Source organism: Python bivittatus, unplaced genomic scaffold (assembly GCF_059951505.1).
Source record: "Python bivittatus isolate LINGU-HERP-01145 unplaced genomic scaffold, Pbiv_v1 ctg000330_np1212, whole genome shotgun sequence".
NCBI lineage: Eukaryota > Metazoa > Chordata > Lepidosauria > Squamata > Pythonidae > Python > Python bivittatus.
In genome coordinates, this window is record NW_028277058.1 from 16,209,181 (window position 1) to 16,235,748 (window position 26,568).

Below are 26,568 nucleotides of genomic sequence, written 5' to 3' on the forward strand. Positions count from 1 at the left end.
AAATGGACTTTGCATTTAACCAAAGTCAGTATCAAATGTGATTCCTATAAAGCACTTGAACTATAACCTTAGCCTCAAAGCAGCTGGTATAAAATACATGCACGCATACACCAGTGTAAGAAATTTGAGTATGGTTGCTAAGCTTCCTGAGGTATTGTTCTTTAACAAATGTACTTGTGTTTTCCAAGAGCTCATTGCATTAAATAAAGTTCCCAGATATTTAAAGGCACCTCCTGTTGCAATTTGTGCCTATTGTAAGTTGACAATGTTACGTGTACCTAGTTTCCAATTATCTTCATTTGTTTGGTATCTTATTAATAGAGATTCCTCTTGAACAAACAACCAAAGCTTGTGATATCCTTTTCATCCTCACAGGTGTCAATAAAGAGACTACAATAGCATCTGTGCATACGGAATGCCCATTAATCAACCCAAGGAACTTAGGGGGTGCTCTTTTTGGCCTGTCGCATACTATTTAAATCAAAATTAACACAAATTGGGTGCTAGAATACAGCCTTTCTTAATCCTTTTGTGCCCTAGAACTGGGGAAGAAAAATGTCCCTGGTTACATCTAGTCTGAACATAAGTATTCACACATAGCTGCTTAATCCAGAGGAGCAGCTTATCACAGTAAGGAATATCAAAGGTTGATTTTAAATCTATAAAAACAACATGTAATACCCCCTTAGGTATAGCAGGGTATTTCTCGGTCTATGGTGAACCTTCTCACTCTAATACCAGCCTGCTCATCAGTGAATTTTTTTTCTTCTGCTTCATCCATTCCTGTTATTTCCACAGGGGATGTCTGACATACAGCTTGCTGATGATATTTAGCAGACTAATAGGATGATAATAGGGTCAACTCTATCATTCTTTTTGTACATTGGTAATAGATAGTTTCCAATCTTTGGGGGCATAGAGTGACCTTTCACATATGAAAAAAATGCTTCTAGCACCACCCATCCATGTTTGATTTTAACAAACTTGGAATGAGTATTTCCCCTTTTAAAAAGTATAATTAACTTAGTTATTTCCAGAAGAGTGATTGGCTCCCAAGAGAAAAAGTTCTTGATGCTGCAGTTTCCTGGAGGAATGGATTTTCCCTAAAAAATCAATTCACAAAATATTTACCCAAGCAATCTTCAGGAATAAGTGCATACTAGGTGAATCCATTTTTCTTCATTTGATCCTAACTGTATGCCATAAAATAATTTGATCATTTAACCTGGAAGCCTGTACAAGGCTATTCCAGTTATTTTTGTGCCTTGAGTTTTTTAGTTTCAATAGGTTTTATTCGGCCTTTTTAAAAAATCAGTCAAGATTCTTGATATGTGGAAAAGTTATTTCCTAATATAATTGATAATTTTCAATTAGGAAATTTTTAACTTCACCATATACACAGTACAACCAGGATTTAGAAATTATATTATTGGTTTTTATTGCATTGCTTGTTTTGATACTAATTTGCTTTGCAGATCCTTTATTAAATTACCATAGACTTTCTGTGGTTCATTCTCTAGGATAAGCAATTCTTGAAAATATTCATTATCTTGCCCATTTTGGCACACCCACTGATAGGACAATCCTCTTAAAAGAGCCATTTCCCTTTCTAAACCCAGCCTTTGCCTATTTGTGAGTTCCTTTAAATATATGAGAAACAATAATTCTCTGGATATAGACCCACCTTAAAATCATCTATTAAATCTAAAAGTTTATGAAATGATAAATTTTATTAAAAATCTCTTGACAGATTACAAGACTGTAATCCGTTTCAAAAAGTATAATTTGCCAGCACGTCCCTCTCTACAATTCCATTTCTTATAAACAGGTGAGTTAGCCAATTGAATCTTTTAGTGCCAGTTAAATCACCTTCCCTTTCTCCTTAGAAACTAGCTTAGACCTCCAAATATCCAGTGAATAATGTTTACTGTCAGCATATAAATTAAAAAGGACTTCCAAAGTAAAAAAGTACAGATAAAATATTCTTACTCTATACACAAACTATTATCTCAGTGCCATCTAGTGGGGCCTATTAAAAAAAAGTGAAAAATCACAAAGAATATTGGCTCATAAAGTTCATGACCTTCATAGTCTATATGCTAGTGCCTATGGTATAGAAATTAAACAAGAGGAGTTAAACTCCTAGTACAGAAAGACAAAAATGCTGCCATAGGTAAAATAGAGTCTTCTATTAGCATGATGACTTCAATGACTGGAATATATCAATTAAAGAATTTCAGTTGTAACAGTAGAAAGGAGGAGGAATTGCACTACATTTTAAAAGTATCCATTCCTGCTCAGAAATCCATGTAAATGAACTTGGTGATACTGAAGAAAGTATCTGGGTTACAGTAAGTGGAGAAAGGAATCATTATTGGTGTCTACTATTGCTGTCAAATCAAGTAGAAGATGTTGATTATTGTTTTTTTCCCAAAATAAAATGCAAATCTTTCAAAGAGTAATGAGTAGTAGTAGAGAGAGACTTTAATTATCCTGACATCTGTTGAAAGACAAACTCTGCTAGCACAATCCTTCCATGAAAATTCCTAACTTCTGTTGCTAACAACTTTCTTCTTCAAAGAGTGGATAGACACAAGAATGAGGGAAAATGTCAAAAGTAGACTAGACACCTTCTTGTGTCTCTTTTTGTCTTTAGGATAATGCTATTACTGTAATAACTACTGATACTGCTGATGGAGCCCTTTTTAAAAAAAAATCTAGAAAGTTTGAATATGATGGTTTTAACTGGTTCTAACATCATGTCTAAATGTAGGAATGCTTATGGTTGGATTTGCCTGTGTTCTATTAAGTGTTTCTTATTGTTCTGTTTTTCATATAGATGCAGTCATTGGGGATCGTCAGCAGTTTGCTGAATTGTGTGGGATCATCAGAAGCAGCTGCCTTATCTATTACTAATGGAGCATATTTCATGAGTGATTATGAATTTATTCAGTGCTTGAGGAAAAACTCCAATAAAGTCCAACATTGCATGAATGTTCTCAAATGTAGGAGTGTGTCAGGAAATAACTGTTGAAACTGAATCAGCTGGGACAAACCATTTTTCAAGACTACAATTGTGTATTGTCTGTGGAAAACCAGAAAAACAATTTATGTAAGTCTTTAGTATACTTGTCATGTCAGTAAATAATTAACTGAGAATCTGGAGTCAAACATTATTATTTTCCATTGTAATCAGTTGAAGAATTAAGGATGACAGTTTTTGAATATTGTAGACTTCATGCAGAAGAAGAAATGCAGTTTTCAGATTGTGCATGCTTTTTTTTTTAACTGGCTGTAGTCTGATTTTAGAAATAGAAAAGCATTTCTGATTTTAAAATCAAAAGAAATTAAACTTTCACTGGACTTCAGTAGGACTAGCTGCTTAGTTTTACTTTAAAGTCTAAATATGTTTTAACTCAGGTATAGCAACCTTTTTGGGCTAGTAGTCATGTGATTGATGTTCTCACAAAATGGCTGCCTTGGTGGATTTGGACTTTATCACCTCAGCTTACCTTTTTCTTTTTTTCTGGGCTGGTGGCCAATTTCCATAAAAACACCAGCCTGAAGCTACCCACCTTCCCCCAAAGAGCATGAGGGCATTGTCAAAATTCAAATGAAATTAAGCCAATTGGATCCATTCTTGCTTCTGTGATTAAAGAGGAATAACAAATCTTTGCCTTTTTTTACAAGAAAGTCAATCAATATTTGAAGACTCTCACCAGGCCTACTCTCATTTTTTATTTCTTTTACCAAGCTGTCCCAGTTCTCAAACTTTCTTTATAGCAGTTTATTTTTTATAACCATCTCCCGCCATTTTTACTGCTCTCCAAGCTACTAACCTATATGACTGTTTTGATACAACACATATTTTTCTTAGTATTCAAAAGATTAACAAAAGGATCAATGTATACAGAAATTAGCAGAATTTAAGATCACAGTTCAACATATAAATTCCACTGATTTCAGTATAATTTATATGCACCTATATTTTCTTTAGGTCATGTCTAATTAGAATAATTTACTTCAGGTTAGCTTTAGAGTGTTGTAGCTATAGAAATTCAAATTCAAATTTTTAAAATGCCCTAAAATTCCTATATGCTGCTTACTGTGTCAAATGAACACTAACTGATCCTTCAGTAAATTACAGCTATTTCTAAATACAGATAAATCAGTAATCTGATGCCATGTCAATTGACCTGCATGAAACATGGGAATTTCTGCAATAAATATGGGCCATTGTACATTAAATAAACCTAAAAAGATTAAGTATGTGGTACATGATAAACTTTTTCCAAAATTCTTCATGTTTGTAAATGATTTCTCTGCTACTCATTTCCCCTTTTGTATGAATATGTGGCAGACAATATACAATGACAAATAATTTCCAAGCATTTTGTCTGATATCGAGTAAATGAATAACTCATATCTGAAGCACAGAAGAAGAGGAAATGGATTAGATAATAAGGAATTAATGTCAGGGTTTATAGTGATATTAGCACATAATCAGTTAACACACTAAGAAGTGTATTTTTAAATCTTCCAGTTTCCACATGAGATGCAATCAAAAAGAAGTATAATTTTGGGACCAGACATAACATTAGCCTAATATATGGAGTTGATCTGGTGTTGCATTGCTAAAGTTCATAGTTTTTTACTATATTCCAACACTAATCATTACTAACCAGAATGACTCCAAGTCCCCTCACCCCAATTTATTATTTTTTTTAACCTTGTTCTCCTTTTCTTCGATTGTCTGTTATCTCCTATCTGGGTCAATTGAAAGCAAAAGGAAAGCTAATCCAGAGTTTATTTATTTATAAACCCAACATGATCTAATCTAGCTACGTGGGTATAAAACCAGAATCTAAATCTGGCAACTCTCCTTTTTTCATCCCATAGAATCCCCTGCCTTAATTATGGGAGTCATAGCCATCAGGTACAAACCATGGTGACATTATGAGCATCAGGACAGCATCACAAAAGTGACATGAACTGCCTAATTTGCATATTTTGCGTGATTTTACTCTCATAAATTTATTTCTCCTCTTGCCCTGCAGATGTCCATCATGTAAATACAACACATATCCCTCCAGATGCTCTTGATTCCAAGATATCCTTCTTGATCACAATGATGCTAGCAAGAATGAATGGAAGTCTTGTGAGGGTCAGACGCTACATATTCCTGCTCTTATGGAGAAGTTCTGACATCTTCACCAAATCAGGGTAAGAAAGTCCAGGTACAGAAATCTGTATCAGGCAGTTGTATAGGTAGACCATCACACTCCACTGTTTATTTCTCTATTTTTTTTATATTAAAGTTTACTACATCACAAACCCCTATCCATCTTTTTGTAAAACAGAAACGATGCAGACCTAATGTCATACATTATAAGATTTTCTCATTTCCATAATTTCTATTAGAGAATATGTAATGAAATGCTAATTTAATCTGAATGACTGTGAAAATCAAATCTATTTGTATTGTTTCATGCTTTAATTTACTTACAATCAGTTCCTTCTCACTGGACTTAAAGATATTATTTCAGCTGGAAGGAACATGAGGGAAGATTAATTACTGAATATTTCTTAAACTATTAATTCTGTCAATATAAATGTGTTACATTTTATTTTAACCAGTGACGGAATATATAATCTAATTCAGTTCTCCCATAAAATAAAGTTAGTCTGAGTTCATTTCAAATAGTGGTCAGCCATCATTTTTACTCTGTCACTTTTCCTTCTTACGATGGAGTTGCTTTCTCTGTGTTGCTTCGTTCTCGATACAAATATGATGTGTCAGAAGATAAATTTGGTTTTATGGGTGGCCGCAGACTAATTCTGTTACTCAGTCTTCCAGCACATTCTGGAAAATTCTGCCATCTTGAACTTGATTGCTGTTGAGACATTTCCCAAACTGGACATGGTGACGAGGAAAAATTTAAACACCTGGAAACATACGTTTCTTGAAGACCTTCCTCTGGCAGACACCGATTTGACAGTACTTCTTTTTCTTTGGAATTCCTCCATTTCATCCTTCGATTTTGAAACCAGATCTTGACCTGTGGGGTAGGGACAATTCTTGTTAGATACTTTAGGTAATTCTGCCTAAAATAATTTTTTTGAGATTGTTAAATTAAAACATCTCCTTTCAGTACCCTAGCCAAAATTGCCTAGCATAAAATACCCCAGCATTCATCTAGTTTAAGAGGTTAGAAAAATTCCGTGATATAGAGGCTCAAATAAGGAAGAAATTTGGCAGAGAAAAATGGTCACACCAAGGATAGAAATGGATAGTCCTGTAGCCCCAAGCAGACCTTATGCCAGCTGGAAATTAGAGTAATGGTAACAAATTTTAGAAGTCCAATCTATGAAAAATTTTAATGTGAAACACAGAGAAAATCATATTTAAGGTAGGAGTCTTTGACTGGATCAAAGGTTGGTATTTGGGTAGCATATAGGGGTCATATTCCCCCCAAAAATGGGCAGGGAAGGGCAAAAAGTATGATTAATATAACTTTAAATGTAATTAAAATTATATTGATACATTTAATGTAATGCTCCCCAAAATATAATTTTTCCTTCCCCAAACTTCTGAAATTACAATTTGTTGGCAACTTTTGGAAGGGTTCTTTGGATTTAAACCATGTTTCTGAGGAGTTGCACATAGCTCTCAGGCTGCAAATTATGTGTCCTGGATTGAGGGCAGTGAGGAACCCCACCTCTTCTTTCATATGTGACTAAGCTTCAAACTTGAAATACCTTCATATTACTTAAAGATCCTACTTACACTTCTGAACGATTAGTGAGAACTTCATTACTCAATTGGATCATCTGAACATTCTCTCTAGCACAAGCTACTAATTTATAGGCTACCTCTCAGCTACAGTGGAGATTTAGGTTAAATCATTAAGATGCTCCATTTTCTGCTATGAATCCCCTGCATCCTATCTATATCTATATCTATATCTATATCTATATCTATATCTATATCTATATCTAGATATAACTGTAATCTTTTCTTGCAAGCAAATGTCAACACAATATGGCTTTTCCTTTTCTGTTACAGTATAGAGAAGTTCATTCCCATATTTGAGGGCTAAGTTCTCAGAATGTAGCTGAAGGTGATCTGCCCTGATTATTTTATACATTTTTTGTGGGGGGGGTTTTGTCTTCCTCATGTTCTTGTTAAAGAAATGAAAGTTTAATATTTTCCCCACAACCCTTCCCAACCTGGGCATCCCTCCAAATTCCAACCCCAACGTTATCCAGCTCCCCATAGTCATTTGGGGAGTTGAAGTCCACACCTCTGAGGAGCACCATCTGGGGGAAAGTCACTGTATCAAATCTTTCTTTACCTGTGACTCCTTCAGACCCAGATTGAGAGCCAGTTTCTTTCTGTCTGTTTTGCTGATATATTTCTGTTTCTGAAACATTTTCTCCAAAGATTTTCGTTGCTCTTCTGAAAAGACAGCCCTTCTTAAGATACCTCTCCGGGATCTAGGGTCGTGGGTTAGAAGAGGCAGAGCACTTTCCTGTCCTAAAACATGAGAAATACTGTAACAGGCTATCTCAGTGTTATTATCTTTACCCAATTAGTCAACTGTTGTTGTTTAATCTTGTAACCACTACTGAGTTCCATTGAACGTATTCCCAGGAATATGTATACAATAGCATTTCCCAAATCTAGTGCTTTCCATATGACTTGACACTACACTAGGCAAATTGGCTGAAAGTATATATTTTATTTGTATTATTATTAGTTGTTAATACAATGTATACTGTATATTATTCTTTGAAAAATAAAGTTTCCCCATGATAGCCTGCAGATTCTGAGGATTCCAGCTTCAATGTAACTGAAGAGCCCCAGAAGGGCAAAGGCTATTACCCAGAATTGGGGGGGGGGTTCCACTTGTATTTATTTACCATGTTTCTAAAGCTGCTTGATTACATAATGACTTTAGGCAACATGCGGTATTAAAAACAGTCCAAAACATTGTAAGAAGTACAAAAGAATATTAGCTGTCCAGAGAAGGCAATAACATCATAGCCCATGTCACCACACTCCCTAGCCCAGGGCCTCAAGAAAGAGCTAGTTTTCAAGACTTATTTAAACAAGATCAGGGTAGGGGCCATTTGAATCTCTGGGGGTATGCTGTTCCAGAGATCAGTTGCTACAATAGAGAAGGCTCATTTCCTGCATCCCATCGGTTGATGCTGTTTAATTTTGGGGTCTGAAGTATGCCAAATCTGTTTGATTCCATAGGACAGGCAGAGACAAGTGGTCCCTCAAATAACCAGGTCCTATACGGCCTTATAGGTAATAACTAGAACCTTGAACTGCATCCAGAAGCCTTCTAGTAACCTTCAGGAAGCAGGGGTATTACATTGTCATAACATGGCATACCCATAACTGCCCATGCCACTGCATTCTGGTCTAGCTGCAGGTTTTAAGTGGTCAAGGGCATGCCTATATAGAGCGCATTGCAACAATCCACAAGCAAGGTGATCAAAGTGTGAGTGACAATGAGGAAGGCCTCCCAGTCCAGGAGCAGATCCACATGGCCCACAAAAGACCCTCCTGACCACAGATGCCACCTGCTTCTTCAGCAGAAGCTGCAAATCCAGGAGGACCACCAAGTTACATACCAGTCTCAAAGAGGCAGCATAATACCATTTAGCACTAAAGATGGAGAATCCTGGATTCAGGTAGCCACTTGATCTTGCTAGAGTTAAGCTTAAATCTATTCCTCCCTTTCCAGACCTCCACACCATCCAGGGATTGGGACAAAATCTTGACAGCATTACTTGATCAGCTCAGGGTTGAGATATACAACTGGTACCTTGATGATACCTGACCCAAAACTAATGGATTGCCTCACCCACTGATTTCACATGGATGTTAAACAGAAGGAGTGAGAGTGCAAGCCCTGTGGCACCTCACATCTGAAAGGCTTCTGCTCAACCTCTCCCCCCTCTCCAGCCAACGCTGATTGGAACTGACCACGGCGAAAAGAGGAGAACCACTGCTAGACCATGCCCCCCTCCCGCCACTCCTGGTATGCATGATGGATGCATACCACAATAGATGGTATTGATAGCAGCTGAGAGATTAAGGATGGACAGGATGGTTGCTGCACCCCTGTCCCAACTCCACCAGAGTTCATCAATAAGCACAGTCAATGCTGTCTCAATGCTATGTCCCAGCCTGAAACCTGGGTGAAAGGGGGCTAGGTAATCCATTTCTCTGAGGGGCTTCTGAAGCTGCAGCCCAACTACCTTCTCAACAACTTTCCCTAAGAAGGAAATGTTGAAGACTAGATGAAAATTGTCCAGGACTGCTGGGTCCAATGATTGCCACTTGAGGAGGAGGCATACCATAAACATGTCTTTTTTAATGTGGATGAAACCACCCCCTACCTCAAAGAGGCCAGTGCTACCACATGGACCCAACTGCATGTCACCTCTCAGTTGGCCTTCACCAGCCAGAAGGACATGGAACTAATAAACAGGTGGCCCTGTTCACAGTACCAAGGACCCTATATAAACCCTGTATGTATGATCCAGACCTTCTGTCCAGAAACCCTTAAGCATGATGATCAGTTTTATATAACCCACCCAGTCTGAGGTAGGGAGGAAACTTACAAACTAAATCATTGCACGTAGAGTGCCTGGATTACAAATTAGGACTATGGTTCAAAATAGCAACCTAATAAAAATATCAGTGACCTTCTAGAGCACTGGGTGTAGCTTGATGTGCTTTTATAAAAACTTTTTATGTATTTTCATCAGTTCAAATTCAACAAATGCTTTATGAATTATAACAGGAAAGCAGTAGTAAAGCTAGACCAATGAGCACTACACTGAAAACAGAAGTTCCACTCTGCCTGTCTGGCAAATGACTGTCTAGCAAATATGACCCATTGTAGCAGGAAGACGTTACATCAGAACAAATGAACTGCAGCAACTTGCAGCCCCATCCTGCTAAACTCCACACTGGAAGGGTATAATACCTTGTTAACACAGACACTAATATGGTGGCAAATACTTTCAGAAAAAGCTTTTTCTTCGTATTAGAGAATATGGTGATAAATGTCTTCTTAATCTGTGGAACAATCTTCATTTGCTTTTGTGGCCAAGACCACCTTGAAGGAGCGAGGAAAGACTTTCGTCATGGTTTCCATTTTTCCATTGCAATTCAATACACTCTAGTTAAATGGACAATTAATAGGTCACTTCCAAAATAGTAGTGTATCAGTCCTGGTTAATAAACAATTGCTGCAGTTGATAATGGGCGCAGTGTATTCAGAAAGTCCCTGTATGCACTCAGCTCAGCTCACTAAATCCCTTTTCAGGTAGACAGGGTTATATAGGAAGATGAGCTAGAACGAGTCTATAAAAGTCACTTTCATTCACTGCTTTATTTTTCAGTCAAGTGCTTTAAATGGCATCAAGAAATCCTTGTGGAATGTGAGACAGGAGAAAAGATCAGCCCACAGAGCACCCCTTTATGGCCACACAAAAAGGCAAATGACCCTCAGCCAGGCCTTTTCAACTCGGGATGGTTTCTAAAGTTCATCAGCATAGTGAAAAATGGTGGTGAGGTCGCGTGTAGATGAGTCAAGTGAAAGTGGTGATTGGTCACGGTGCCGTTGCCCATTGTGAGATAGCTGGGCCTATATGAAATGCTCTGTGGGAAAGTGTCAGCCCCCTCAAGAGAGGCTACAAAACTTGCAACTCATTAGGCTGCCAGCATTTGCTGCCTCACTTGTCAAGAATGATTCCACTTAGCAATTCACATTCTGAAACATTCCTAGAAAAATTATTCCACTTCCCTAAAGACACATAGATTCTGACTATGGGCCCAGCAATAATGCTTTATCCAGACTTTATATCATTAATTTTTTTCAGAGAACATTTAATTTAATTTAATTTAGTTATTGTTATTCTGATGCAGCTTCTTCCAGGTTGTCCTATTTTTCATTTCCATCAACAGAATAATCTCTGTTTTTCTAATAACTTGATCTTAAACCTATATTATGAAAAGGAAACATACCAAAATAAGCTTTGCCAGTTTAAGGCTAAGAAAGTGCACTGAGGATTAGAATATGCCTTACTTTCAAATTAAAGTATTGAGTTTAGGGTGAAATATTACATATCTGCATGGAAATGAGACCAACTTGCATCAGAATAGATGTGTGCAGTTAATTGTTTAAATTCTTTGATACATGTTTAAATTCTTTGATACAGGATATTCTCTGAATAAACCTATCTGTTCCATTATATTTTACTTGTCACTATAATGTGGACCTGATACGATTGAAGCTTCATCTGTTTTTTATGTGTGATGCACGTGACACGCATACAAAATGGTCAGAGCTTCAATTATGCTATCATGGCCGCCATCTTGACTCTTTTGAACGACACCCTCTGGAGACCTGAATCCACTCTATCTTAAAATAATGGGGGAAACTGCAAGAATGACTTTGAATAATTTTCAGATGAACACACTTTCTTTGGTGAAGATCAGGTGACGTCATACCAAAACAGTAGCACAACACATTTAAGGGAGAATGAAAAACCATTAAATATTGCGGAGAACATTTGGAGATGCTTAAGACAATCTGTCAGCTGAATGTAGTGTCAGCCTTCGCATTTAGTCTCCAACTTCTAGAGGAAAAAATTGAAAATTTGTGAGGGGTTTGGGGAAAAGAAAAATGTCATCCTTCTGATGCTGCTGATAAAAAAAAGTTCTCATGGTAACAGTACAGCTTGGATTTCCACCAGATGTGCTACAACAGCAGACCATATGTAAGTCTTGAAATATCACTGTCTTCATAAATTTATTTTCACTAGGGAAGGCACTTAGCATTTGTTGGAGGACTAGCTTACAATAGGTAGAACTACACTGCAAATTAGGACTACAGTACACAGACTGGCAGGATCTAGATTTTTCCCATTTTTCCCCAGGGGGCTATTATGCCAGCTATGTTTATTCCTATTAGTCTGAGTTTTTTAAACAAAACCAAATCCATAATTAAATATATTTCCTCACCAAAGACAAGTTAGTTGGAATTTTTGTCCAATTCTGCATTTTAAATGCAGAAAGACATGTTTTATCCATTTCCTGAGTGAGAGGATTGAGTTAAAAAGAAGAAGAGATTGTAAATTTAGAGAAATACAAAATTGGAGGAGAGTTATGTTCCTATGTGTACATCAATCCATATTCTCAAGTATTTCTAACTGGAGAAATGCTGGAGAAAAAAACATTTCAGCAGGCATAGCAGGAGCTGGGGAAAAGAAAACTCACCTTCCTCTGCATCATTGCTTCTGCCTAATCATACCTATCTGAGTTCAGCATGGACTGGTCATGCTATCCCAGATTAAAGTGTAATTAACTGCAGAATGCGATCAGTGATAGCTCTATAGTGGAAAATGGAAATAAGGGACTGTAATGCGCTTACATACAATTAAATGTTGCTTGGGCAGTACACTCCAATACCTAATTATTCAACAAGCTTTCCCTGAGCTTAGTGGAATTTAGCCCCAAATCCAGGTGAAAATTGTACCTGAAAACCATCCAAAACAAAGGTCATCCTTAACAAAATAGGAAAACAGAGAAGTTTACATTTTGATCAAATTATACTAATCACATATAGTGGGGAACGTATGATATTTAGAAAATACATTTCAGCCTATTAATTTTAATTGTGGTTGAACTGTATGCATGTGTTCGTTTTTTGTTTGTTTAAGGTATCATAACAGTCTAAGAAAAATTGTAACTGTCAATTTTAATTTCATATATCATAGTTCACATTATTCAGTTTTATCTATAAGTCCGATTTTTAGATCTCTGGAGGTTCACATATAAAGAAATAAAAGGCACAAATTAGCAAAATTAAAGTACTTAAACATGTATCATTAACTGGGAAATTTTATTATTTATTTATTTAGCATATTTATATAGCTGCTCATCTCACAAGCATGTGAAATATATGTATACATAGAAAGCTTCCAATAAAAGGAAATTGTATTTCCATCCTGCATTTCCATAGTAAAAACAATTTCAAATTTTTGACCCTAAACACCAGAAGTAGGCAATGTGTCATTTCAAAAGCAAAAGCCTAATGTTTTCCCGAAACCCTGTGAGATCTCAGTGGTTGCAGGGTTTCTTGAAAAAAAAAAATTTGTTTTGCTTTTTAAATTCCCTTTTGCAAATCCCTATTGACTTAAATCTTTAAAACAAACTAGCGCTTTTTGCAGTCAGACCAAAACAGACGCTTTGCTCCTTTCCTTCCATGGTATTTGAAATCTCCCACAATCACTCAGGGTACTGAAGTCTGATAAATCTTTGGAAATGTCTTGAATGGGGTTGCTGTGATTTCTACAGAGGCATTAGCTCTTTGCCACTGCATCCCCAATTAGGTTTTTTTTTCTTTTCCCAGAACACATTAAACCCTGCTGCTTTGGTTTACAGACTCACTCAAGCATCACTGATTAAGCATAAAAACTTACTTGGAAAAGCCATGGGGGATGCAGGGTGTTGACAGGACCCACCGCAGCATGCCAAGTAGACTGGGGAGGCGCTTAAGAAAAAGTGCTTCGGGAGAGCTGCAAAGACAGAGTTGAGTCCATTGAACGAAGAGCTGATATCTACAACAATATCTGCTAATGCTAATGTATTAAAGTCAGTGTGTATTTTGGCTTTGCTTTCTTCATAACAGTGAATTCTATCCCAGATATCTAGTGATGGTCCGGCATTTTTCTCTGGCTAAATACAAATGTGGAAAAAAATGTGTGCCAGGTCCTTTTTCAGAAATTTTATTAAGATCTCATTCATCTCAGGTGTCTAAAATCAGAATCTGAGTAAACTTCTCACAATACATTTTTTCATGATTTTCACTTTGGTGTTTTGTGAACCATGGATGATTCCTAACAAGTCCTTTGGAAGATGGGGTTATTTTGATCAAAATGGTTTCACAAAATAGTCACATGATGGAGCACTGAAGTCAATATACATGGATTTAACCCTAGCGACTTCATCTTATTTTGTGGCTCTTAACTTACCTGAGGCAGTGAAGACTTCTTTTAGACTCAACCATTTGGTAATTTGCAGAAAAGTTTCCTGTGCATTCATCCTAAAGGTAGATGTCTAAAAACAAGGGTTCATTCAAACAAAGAGAATGTCTTACACATGTTATTGGTGTTCTGTGACTTGCCACATTGATCAGAAGATGTTTTCCATGGTATTGCAAGCTTTTTTGGAGAATTACCTTATTTGCACCATGATCTCTTGCAATGCATATGGCTTGCTGAAAATAGATTTAAGTAGGTTTGCCAGCTGACTCCTGGGCACCAATCCAGAAATCTCATTGAGCTTAATTAATCTGGTTGGTGTGTTTTTTTTTTTAATGCCTGTTTAGGATCAGGGCACCAATTAATTTAAATTATATATACAAAACAGCACTCCCTTAGTTTTTTTTTCAAATGCTGCCATTCCCTGCTATGTGGCTGCTTTTCAAAGATAAGTGCTTAGAAGGTACTGTGGAAACATACAATTGTAAAAGAGTCAAAAATAGCAGAATCTGCAGTGAAACCTCTGGTCTATCATTAGAAAAAGGGAAAGAGAAAATATATTATTGAGAAATGGACTATGTTACTTGTGTTCTGGAGTAACACACTGCAGGAGAAAGTTCAAACATATGATGTAGAAAAGAAATGTTAAGTAAAATGACAAATTACTTTAAGCTTGTATTAAGTGAACTGAATAAGTATACAGAGGATTACACAAACAGAGGTTTGTATAAATTCTTATCTGAAAAGATTATTTAGCTTGTAGGAATACATTCAGAGAAAACGAAATAACTTAGTTAAGCTTAATTTTGACAGAAGCAGCCTGATTTGGCCACAGTTGGAATAAATCAGTAGAATTATTGGATTATTAACACAAGATCTCCTAAGCCAGTTATCAACTATGTGCCAAGTGAGTGTGGATTAAGACACTTTACCACTTCTTAGCATCTCACGTAAAAGGATATCTTGGCCCTGCCCTGTTCTGGAGGTAGCAGGCTTGCTTCTGCCTCATCAACCAGATCTTTAGATGCTGAGGAATGTCTTCCTGAATCACTGCCCCTCAAGCCCCAGGATTCTGGGCATGCGATCATGGCAAGTCCTGAAGGACTTTCTTTCCCAGCCCACGGGGTCACATTCCTGAAAGGCAGGTCTAAGGAAATCCTCTGGGCACTTACCGGTTACTCTGTAATATCCTGCTATTGAGAACAGCTGACTAAACGGTATTATGACTTTTGTATAATCTTTCCATCCCAAAGGATACATCAAAATTAGACAAAGAAATAACCGCGTTTTTAAACCTCCACTCAGAATATAGGAAAAAAAAAAAAAGTGCTAATCAAGTAAGACAAGAGTGCCCAACCATGAGCCATGCCCCATGGTCCCTGAAAGCCACAAACCATGTTCCTGCAGCACTCCAAATACCTGACTTTGGGGAATAGCCCTGCTCCCCAGCGCACCATTCCAAGAACAACTGAAGTTCTCAGCCAGAAAGGTTGCAGAACCCAAACCTAAGCTGTGTGCGATTTGTTCTAAGGCAGACACAAAATTCCCCACCACTTCCATATATTTTGGAAAGAATCCAATTTCATCCCATGAGTAAAAGGAGCATTGCATAAGATAAGCTTCCATTCAAGCCAATGGTTTTGGCCCAGCTGCTTTGTGACTAGCCAGAGATTCCTCAATGCATGGACATTCGGGTGTTTTCAAAAAGGAACAACCTTGTGCCCTCATCACCACACCTACAAGCAATCTGGTATCCTGTAATCAGCAGTAGGATGTCTTTTGAATCCAACTGCTAGGCTGTGTACCTAAAGACATCAGAAACAGCATTTAAGATCAGCACTAAGTTCCAAGATATATATATATAGCAACCATGTCTAAACCATTTCACATTCCCCACCCTCCACATCAATGGTGGAGTCAATGATGTCAAAATGAGGGGTACAATTGGGAAATTGAAGATTGGCTCCTTTTAACATGTATGAGATGCATCCAATGCATATTAAAAAGGGGCAGGGCTTCGATGGTCTCTTTGCCACCACCATTTACCTTGGTCTCCCGCCCACCTCCCCCCAGCCTTGGACCACCCTTCAAGTGACTAAACCTAAAGTTTGGCCTAGATTTTGCAAACAGGCTTTTGCTGTGTTTGTAGTCTTTTCTCCCCTTGAGGGATTGCTCGGTTTTAAAGATATTGTTCTGAAAGAGCATCCTCTGAAAAATTCCAAGAATGCAACACTAATATCATTAAGAGCCTCTAAATCTTGCAACAGACCCTTGGATCATACGTTGAGAGAGTTGGATGGTTTTTGTTCTTCTTTTTTTTGTGTGCAAGTTCAGTAGAAGCTATTTTGCAACTTCCCCCAAACATACTTTGGTCCTAAGAAGTTTCCTTTGTTGGTCACAGAGTTTTCAAGATGTAAAATGGGTCTCTCCAGAGAGGCATGAAATACTGCCCCTTGTCAGTACAGTGCAGCCCTCCCCACCTCTGAGACGGGTGAGGATAACTTGCTGCTCTGCTAGCTGGTTAAGGCTAGAGCAGCAGCACTGCCAGTAAAAAACAAATGTAGAGACATTATGTGGCAGACAGAGCTTCTGCTTGTGAGTGCACAACCACTAAGAGCTCTGGGCCAAGTGGAATTCCATCCACTTGTTGCTTTACTGTTTTCCTTGTCTGCATTCCCAAGGGCAGCATGACCTTATCTGTATTGCTCCTATTTCCAGCAATGTGATTTGTTAAAATGTACAACATACTGGCTGCAGAAGTGGCAGTGGTCAAGAAGGAGAGTATGAGCACGCAAGCAAACAAATGGAGGCAAAATGGGGTGAGGAGCAAAAAATGTGTAGCAGCGGATTCTTCCAAGTACTGTATCTTGCCCAGGACGGTCCCAATCTGAAGGGCATCAGGTTACAAGATACTGAGTTACAGTATTATTGATTTCAACTGTATCCACTTGTTCACTTGTTATCCGACAGAAAAAAATAGGATGTTGGAGACTGAAGAAATCCTAGTTCCAATTCTTCCCAAATAAATAAGCCCTTCTTGATTAATCATAAGACTTTCAGTTGATCATTTAAATTTGTATGAAACATGTTGGTAGTTCTGTAATTCATCTTAATAGACAAATTCCCACCAAGTCAAAGAGGAGCTTGAATTACTTTTCTGAGATTTTGCCTGCCTTTTGAAGGTTTATAAATGATTAATCTAAAACAATGGGTTGGAAGCCCTCTAAGTGAAATCAATTAGACTATTTAATTATGACCTGACCAGTGAATTTCAATGGGGATTATGTTGAGATAATTTAGTCTGGATTTGAGTCATTTAACGCCTTCCCCCTTTTTTAACTGATAAGGAAATATTTCAATGAATCAAAGAGTTTTTAACTGATAAATCTGAGAGGCTCTAAAGCAGTATTCTGAGAGTTGGATATAAGCTATATTCTCCTTCCAATGAAGTTGGAGATAGATCTCCATAATCTCCAATTCCTCCTCCCATTGATCCATCAGGCTCCAAGGCCACTGCTTCTGAGGTCAGAAAATCCCAACTCCAGAAAAAGAGATTAGAGCAGAGGTCTAAAATGTATGGCTCTTATACTGCTTAACACAAAAGATTTTTAAAAGAAAAAATACAAGATCAGCTTGCTCTTCTCGTGTTTCAGCTGTTTTTATACTATTTCATAAATATACCGAGAATAAGAATATATCTATAAATGTTTCATATACTTTTACAATATGAGGCAGTACGGATCACAAGCTAATACATACTCATTTTTAATAAATATGTGTAAGATTTGGAGTTACATGGTTGCAAATCCCTATCCCTGATAATCAACTTTTAGGTAAATTGTCTGGAATTTGCTTCTGGGAAAAATTCTATAGAACTGATTTAAAAATACTGCAAGAAATCTCAAGAAACTTCTTATGTAAGAAGTTGAGCACATTTTATTTTTAGGATGAAGGCATGTCACATCACATTGAGTACACTTTGGAGACTGAAGCTAATTGGACTGTCAATTTAAATCCACAAAATTCTTTTGTTCACATTTTCTGATTTTTCTAATTTTAAAGCCTGAAAAATTTGCTGCTTTCTGGTATACTCAGTGAGTTAATTCAGGAAATGTGACAGAAGGGTAACAATCTTATGGTTTGGATCTTTGGATTGAAAACTGAGTACAAATCAGGCAATTTATTAAGTTGAAGGATAGCTATTTAGGTGCATTTTGAGTATTATTTAGAGATTAAGCTATCATATCCTTGTTACCATCTAGTGGCTGCCTCGATTTTTGTATCTGATCTATGAAAATTGCCCTAGATATTGTCTTATCTCATATTACTGAAGTAGAAATCCAAATTATACAATCCCATAGAAGTAAAAGGGACTAAATCAAAATGAAACTGCTAGGACGTCAGTTTATTACAACATTATACTTTGTTTAAAATTACATTTGTTGTTCTTTTCAATGAACGAAGGTTCCAGGTTTCTAACATCTGAATGACAAATCAAAACCAAGAGTATACCCATACCAATCTGATTTCTGCCACCAAGTTTCACCCATTGATTTCTTCCTGTTATCTAACTCCATCCAAACACAAAAGGGCCTCCACCCTGCAAATATCAGCACTGCCCCAGACATCTGAGTGAGTGACCTGAAAGGATAACTAAGGCTATTTAATTTATTATAATAAAATGTTTCAGGCCAGCCTTGAAACAATAACACACCTTTACTTAAGGGAATGCTCAGTTCACAATCCTGTCATTGTAATAAGCGTGATCTCTACTTCTCCTTTAAAATCCATTTGCTGCTAATGACCCATTTATGTTATTCCAGTGTAATGTACAGATTACCAATAGAGGCGAATATGTGTAGCTCAGAGTTGAACTGTGGAGTCCTTGGGGTTCTCTGAGCTTGGTTCTTTTCTTGCAACCATTTCATTACCCGGCTAGGTAACATGGTTGCAAGAAAAGAACCAAGCTCAGAGAACCCCAAGGACTCCATAATGTACAGATACTCACCTCTGCATTTCCACAGAATACATCTTCTGCGCACGTACTTTATTAGCCAGTGGACTTTTAAAATGTAATTTTGGAATTCAGAGCTGTGATATTGAGAAACAAAACAAATCACAATTTCTATCCTGACCTTTTAAACATCATCATACTGAAGGGATTGACCAGCATGCAAAATTATGTATTTGTAGAGAGAAACTGCCATGCATTTAGGCAAACCACTTTTTAAACAGCACTGTAACTTTATATTTGGCAGGAATTGGAACTTTTGCAGCAAATTAATTAAATGAAGTCTCAACTGTATGTAGAACACTGCTGATGAAAGGCACATTTGCATATTTTCAGACCAGAACAATTTAAAATTCTGAGTATCTGCTGCAATAAAGCCCTAGATTTGTTTTATTTTCTTAATTTATTTATTTATAAAATTTATAAGGCCACCCAACTCAACCCGTCTTCATAGGCTTTACTGAAAATATTATCAGTAAAACTCTTATTTTTCCAAGGATAAAGTTGTTTAAACGTTTTTTTAAAGTCAATTATTAATGTGTATTTTGTGCTTTACCAACCTGAACAGAAGAACAAATAGTCTATAAGCAAGGCTAGAATTATTCAGTATGTATTGCCTGCTTAATCTGCTAAATGTTTTACAATTAGACAAATGCTGTCTGGCAAATATTGCACCAAATCTTGAGCCTTTAAACTTTAATTAGTTACCAGATATTTCTTCTTTTAATGGTCAATTTTATCTATTATTCCCCAATTAATGCTAAGGCAATGCATATAAAAATATCAGAATACTTTAAAGTGCTGTATAAATCTGAAGCACCACTATCAATCATTCCATTTAACAGCATTTGCATTTGTGACCATTTTAAGGCAACACACTGGTTATGGTAGGACTGGTCTGGAGACTGCAACTAGCACAAAATGCCACAGCTAGGTTGCTGAAGATGAAAGGGTCATTGTTTGATGAACCCTGGTTGGGAAAAGGTTAGGTAATTAGCTGCCTCCTGCAGGCCCTTCTGAATATGTTCATCCTGGGGTCAGTAAGGCATGTTTCAAATGTGAGGCACCAGAAAGCTGATGGTTGCTTTCCACTGATAAAACCTAAAGGAAAGCTATGGAAATGAGAGGTTGCTGGTGTTGGCTCTCACAAGCTGTAGGACATTACAAAGAAAATAATGGCATACTACACCATTTCTGTTATTCTGAAAATATGTTGCTTGCTAATATGGGGTAGAATCCTAATGAAGCAGAAACATTTACCTATTTACCAGACTATTCAGATTGGGAGTCTTGCTCTGTACCAAGTTAATTCTCATCTACACTGAGCCTTTCAACCATCCTGCTGTGGTGCTTCTGATCAGAGCTGTTGAAGTGAGAGATCCATCCAGACCCTGCGTTAATGAGCTGAGCTTCTGATTACCCAAGGAGGGGGTATTGTGCCGCTCTTTAATTGATGCAGAGTGTCCCATTGGGCTCCCACCTGATTAAATGGCGGCAAAGCACTACTAAGCCAACACTCACCCCCTGGAACTAAGTCTATGGAAAACATTGGGATTTATTTCAGAAATGTCATCTCCAGAGTTGCTTGGTAACCCTGGGTTCACATACTGCACTAAGCCGTGGTTTGTTTGTTCACTAAACAAGCCATACCCGGGTGTGTTTACACAACCCATTAAGCCATAATCTCTGGCTTGCAAACCACATGGCTGGACTCCCACACTAAAGCAAAAGCAATGGTTCTCAAACCACAGCAGCTGCATTCACAGGACGGGCTTAACCACAACCAACAAACCCGGGATGACCGACGTCGACGTGTGAACCCCGTTACTGTCTGGGCAGAAAGATCTTGCTAGGAGAGCGTAGCGTTTGCGCACGCTTGAAAGCGAGATTCCAGCCCCTGAAACTGGCCAGGGAAGAAGCCTCAGATCCAGGGTGGTCGCTCACCTGGGGCTGCTGCGGGGAACGCGCCTCCTCTGTCCGCCGGAGCCCCGCCGTCCGCCGCCGAAGCGTTCAGCGCTTGGAAAGGCCAGGCGCGGCCGGGGAAGGCGCCTTCTCCGGCCACGCGCATTGGTTCCCGCAACTTGAGCGGGATCGGGGTGGCGGGCAGGCGCGGGGGGAGGCGTGGCGGGCCTTCGCCGGCCCTCAGCAGATTCTCAATCAGGAAACTTTTGCCCAGATTGCCAAAACCCGGAGCCCCGGGCAAGCCGAGCAGAGCGGCGGAGCTTCCGCAGTGCCAAGCGAGGGCGCTCGGAAGCATGGCCGAGGGAAGGGAGGAGGGCGCGCTGCCCCGGTTCCGAAGCGCTGAGCTGCCCTTACGCGGAGCGGGGGTTCGCCTCGTCTGGCTGCCGCCCCCTCCCACCGCGGCCCTTCGGAGGTGATCATGAGCCGGGAGCCTCGGGAATTTGCCGGGTGGTTCTCCGCGGACTGCCCGACACCTTCTCCGGAGATTCGGCAAGTGTTTCTTATGGACTGGAAGGTGTGTCCGACCTCATTAATTTCTGTCAACGGTCCTTAAGGCAGGATCGACGTGGGCGACAATGAAAGGCGCTGCTGAGGGTGCTGAGGAACGGGGCGGGGGCGCCATCCGTCATTGGATGGGCATTGGTCCTCCTAAACACCATTGGATCCCAGTCCCCTAGTCGGGCTGAAGTGGCTCCCGAGCTCCCAGCTGCTTCTCCGCTAATGCGCTGCAGGACCAGCCGGAATGAAGAGCCGAAGTTCGGGCGCACCCAAATCCGCAGCCTCGCATTCCTTGTGTCCGCGAGGCTTTCTCCCTCAGGAAGCACCAACTTTTCTTCTGGTGAAAGAAAGTGAGGCGCTTTGGGGGTTGATGCCCTTCGGGCCGCCTTTAAAGAGAAGACTGAAGGAAACTATATCTAAAGGACCTGCGCACTGCCCTAATTTCAGCACCAGCCTTTGACCTGGCCCTTCTGTGCCAGGCTTTGCTGATATACTTTGCAACAGAGCATTATAATTTAATTTTTGAATAGAGTTCTGATAAAGGAACTCCTGCAATCTCTCTCATTCTCTATCTCTGGATTCCAGAGAGTTTTGGCTCAGCAGGTCCTGTAAACCCAGTCATGGAAGTTCGTGGTGATAATTTACAGGGTAGTGCCTCTTGGGCCTCAGTGGTGATTAAGTTAACACCCCATGGCTGCATAAACTCTGGCTGAGAACAGTGTGGGAGTACAGATATTGGCCATGGGGCAAAGCATCTCAGTCTTGTTTTCCTTAACAGATACAAAAACTGATGAAGGATGGTGTGAAAGAATAACAAATGGAAAATGACCCCTGGACCCCATAACATTCTTTTTTTCAGAATATCCCCAGAAAGATAACCACAGTGTTACCTCATTGACCTAGAAATGTTGGGCCTTAGCTAAAGTTGAAGTGCAATTCTGGGGGACCCTAAATAAGCACCTGAACATGGCATTGGTGGATGCAGTAACCAGTATATAGAATCTGCACCAGCAGATGAGCAGGTGTAGTATAATGCTATGTTTCTCAACCTTGGCGACTTTCAGATGTGTGGATTTCAACTCCCAGAATTCCCCAGCTAGTTGGGGAATTCTGGGAGTTGAAGTCCACACATCTTAAGGTTGCCAAGGTTGAGAAACACTGGTATAATGGACTAAGTGTGGACCAGTTGGTGACTGTGGTAGAGTGCTGGACTAAGAGGAGGGAGATCCAGATTCTGGTCTACACTGAGCCACAGAAGCTCACTGAGTGACTTTGGACAAGGTATCCTCTCAGGCCAACTTGTTGCAGGGACAACTATGAGGATGGAATATTATTTAACCCACGTTGAACTCCTGAATGACTTATAGCAGGATATTAGTCAAATAAGTAAACACGAGGCCAAATAACGTATTTCCTTTCATCTTGTTTCTTTAAAAGAATTTAAAGTCAGGACAGCTGGACTCATGTGCAATTACAGATGTTCATTTAATTATTTTTGTTTACTTTGAAATATGTTATCCTCGCATACCACAAAGTAGGGTTTCTTCACAAGGAGATGAGCTAAATATCAAGGAAATTGAAACAACATCCACATTATTCCAGTAGTTGGGAGGGAGCTGGGATTTCAGCTGAAAGTAAAAAATGGAACACATTCAGATGGTGGTTAGTTTCCCTGTTCTATTTTATCAGCAATTCAGAAGCAAGTTTAAAGCAGGAATGAAGGTGGATGGGATTGGAAAGGATCACTGTTAATTGCATGTTGTGCAAGTGAGGTGATGTTCATGGCCATCTAAAGGAAGGCCCTGTAAGATCATTCATTCAGGTTGCACTACAGAAGTGTACCCCCAACTGATTTTTTGTCACTCCTAGGTCAGAACTATAGGCATGCACACATATATGAAAACTGTATTCATCCTATGTGAATTCAGAAGCTATGAGTTTAACGTGCAAAAGTAAACATGCAGTTTATTGAAGTCAGAAACAGGATTTGTTGGGTCAGTTCCTGATTGGTTTTGTACTAACTGTTCAGGAATGTTAAAAGCAGCATAAAGCAGGAAGGCTCAGATATGGCAGGGAAAAGGGGTAGAGCTTCACAACAACAACAACAACAAAAAGGAGTCCCATAAGCGTGAGCGTCTGCTGAGGGCCAAGGGAGGGCAAATGTTGAGATGTGTTCAACATCATGAAAACGTTGCAACTTACATACTTGTGTCAGGTACTCGAGATAAGTATATAATGTGGCATTTGCACAATAATGTTACTGCATATGTCACTACATGATAATGTCACTGCATATTTTGCATCAGCTTGATTTGTGGCAGACACTGCTGTCCTTAAGACTAGCCCGTACCACAGCAGCTCTGTGACCGGAAGTAGGCCAAAACTTAGTGGGCTGATGCCCTTCCAGGTTCTCCTTTGTAAGCATCAGAAATTCTTATGTGTTAAAGAACATTACAAAAAAGAGTTGTTTTGTTTGGAGATTCTCCAGTCTCACTGGAGTTATTCATTCATGTTTGTAAATTTTAAAATGGAGAAATGGAATATTAATTTTATTTCTTCACACAGCATCCTATACCTATCATTCTCTGTATGTCTAGATATTCCTTTGAATACAGTGGCCCAGTACATGGGAAAATGGGGGAAATAACTCTTTGAATTATATTCCATTCTATCAGGGATTTTGCCCTGAATAAAAACATTGAGTCATCTGACATTTCATACCAGAGTACAGCACCCCTTCCAAGCTTGTGGCCTAGGCCAGGGTTCCTCAACCTTGGCAATTTGAAGATGTGTGGACTACCACTTCCAGAATTCCCCAGCCACCAAGGCTGGCCGAGGAATTCTGGGAGTTGAAGTCCACACATCTTCAAGTTGCCAAGGTTGAGGAACCCTGGCCTAGGTCACTTGTCCAATATTACCCACTCTCCCAATGCCCTTGTTTATAGGAGTAAGAAACTGGGCACAGTCATTGTGATACAATGACTAACAGCCCCTGGGAACAGAGAGGAAACTGGACTATTTTACAAGAGACACCTCAGCCCATGGGAGGATGAAAGCAGGAAAAAGAGACTCAGAGCTGAAGAATGGTTTTGACGGGCTTTATGTCAAAACCATTGACCTTGTAAGATTTTACCACAATGCTCAACTAACGATAAAGATGTATTTCCAAAAATCCAGTGGTTCTTGTTTCCTGAGTCTCATAAGGCTTGAGTGAAATCAACAGGGGCATTTGCAGCGGGGGATCAAGAGTGGCCATGACTACACAATCAAAGCCCCACCGTGGTAATCAACCTCTGCTTCATACTATTTTTGGAATCATTTAGGAGAAGGTAGAAGCCCTTTAGCAAACTGAGGTCAGCATTTCTTCCAGTTCTGGAAGTCAAGCCAAGTTGCTTTTTGCATCTCTTCCTTGTTTCCTGCCAGCATCAATGCATTTATTAAAAAACAAAGCAAAACTGGTGTATTTTGAAGGAAAATATGAACTGTTGAGAATCATAGAATTGGAAAGTACCTTAGAAGTTATTTTAGCATAGGTTAGTATTTTTACATGGTATGTGTTTATATCTAAGCACAGTACTTAGATATACAAAAATATCTGTTTTTCCTCATAACAGCAACTCTATCAGATAGGTTGGATTGGGAGAGGGTGATTGATTGGCTCAGAGTCTCCAAAACATTAGTATACCACACTGGCTGTCATAGTATTTAATTGATGAATTACATAACATCAAAACAGAGTCAACCATTAGCAACCACATATATCTTCTCCAGAATGATCTGTCCCTAACCTAGCCTGTAAGGTCTTCCAATGGTACATCCATTGCTTCTATAATCAAATCCATCTACCTTGCTGCAGATTGTCCTCTTCTACTCTTTCCCTCCACCTTTCAGTGCTACAGATTTCTTAAGAGAAGTAGATCTTTGCATAATTTGTCCAAAATATGATGATCTGAGCCTGGTCATGAGTTAGATATTTCAGTTGGTTTGTTCTATGATCCACTAGTTTGTTTTCTTGGCTATCCATGGTATTCTCAAGAATCTTCTCCAACCCAAAGTTCAAAAACATCAATACTCTTTCTCTCCTACTTCTTTAAAATCCAACTTTCATTTCCATGGAGTATCACGGGAAAACTATTGCCTACCCAATTCTGATCTTTATAGGTATATACATGTTACAGCATCTGAATATGCTTTCTACATCCTTCATTGCTACCCCATCAAGTGCTAGTCTGCAATATATTTCTTGACTGTTGCTTTCTTTGCTGTTGATAGGCAATCATGAAAGGCAAAGCTATCCTCCACTTCAATATCTCCATTATCAGTTCTAAGTCTGGTTGCTGTTAACTGTTATCATAAATTTGGTCTTCTTTATATTTAATCTTAGTCCAATTGTTTCATTGTGCTAGTTGACTTTCATTACTAGAGCTTGCAGATCCTTTCATTTTCAGCTATCAGAATAGTATCATCTGCTTAGCACAGGTTACTGATCTGTCTTCCTGCATTGTTAAAACCACACTCCTCTTTCCTCAGCTTCTCTCAGTATATATTCAACATAGAACAAATCAGCATTCTCACTCAAGGCACAAATGTCCAGGCTCAAATTATGATACTTAGGACACATAATTCTGGGAAAGGTAGAAGGAAAGAGAAGACGATGACCAGTAGCAAGGTGGATGAACTCAATTACAGTAGCAATCAGTGCACCATTGGAAGATCTGAAAAGCCAAGTTGGAAGCAGATCATTCTGGAGAAGGTCCATGTATGTGGATGCTGAGTCAGCTGAAACAGGCAGTGTCAAAATTGGATAAAGAAAAATAATAATAAAATAATATAAAATAAAATAAAATAGAGTTCAACATTAACTGGAATGCATACCTATATAATCAGTCAATGACCTCTAGGCATCCATACCTAACCATAAGAACAGAAAAATGACAAATTTTGTGTTGCAATGTCATAATGCATGTTTTGTCCACTGCCCTTCCTTGCAGACACCTTATCAGTCATATTACCCCAAAATTTTA

The 26,568-nt window shown here is 38.8% G+C and overlaps 1 protein-coding gene across 4 annotated transcripts in view; it reads right to left on the reverse strand.

Moving 5' to 3' along the window:
* Positions 1-3,046: 3,046 nt before the first annotated feature.
* The window catches only part of DBX2 (developing brain homeobox 2), a 38,601-nt gene continuing 15,079 nt past the window's right edge, over positions 3,047-26,568 (reverse strand). For 3 of the 4 annotated variants that reach the window (XM_088141761.1, XM_088141760.1, XM_088141759.1), the window contains 3 exons: positions 13,513-13,608; positions 7,356-7,537; positions 3,047-6,059 (listed from right to left, as the gene is read on the reverse strand). In XM_088141761.1, the coding sequence (XP_087997887.1) occupies positions 5,742-6,059; positions 7,356-7,537; positions 13,513-13,608 (596 nt within the window). In that variant the 3' untranslated portion in view covers positions 3,047-5,741. Of the gene's footprint in view, positions 6,060-7,355; positions 7,538-13,512; positions 13,609-21,028; positions 22,199-26,568 lie in introns of those variants that run through there. The other variant, XM_007424887.3, reaches the window with a different exon arrangement.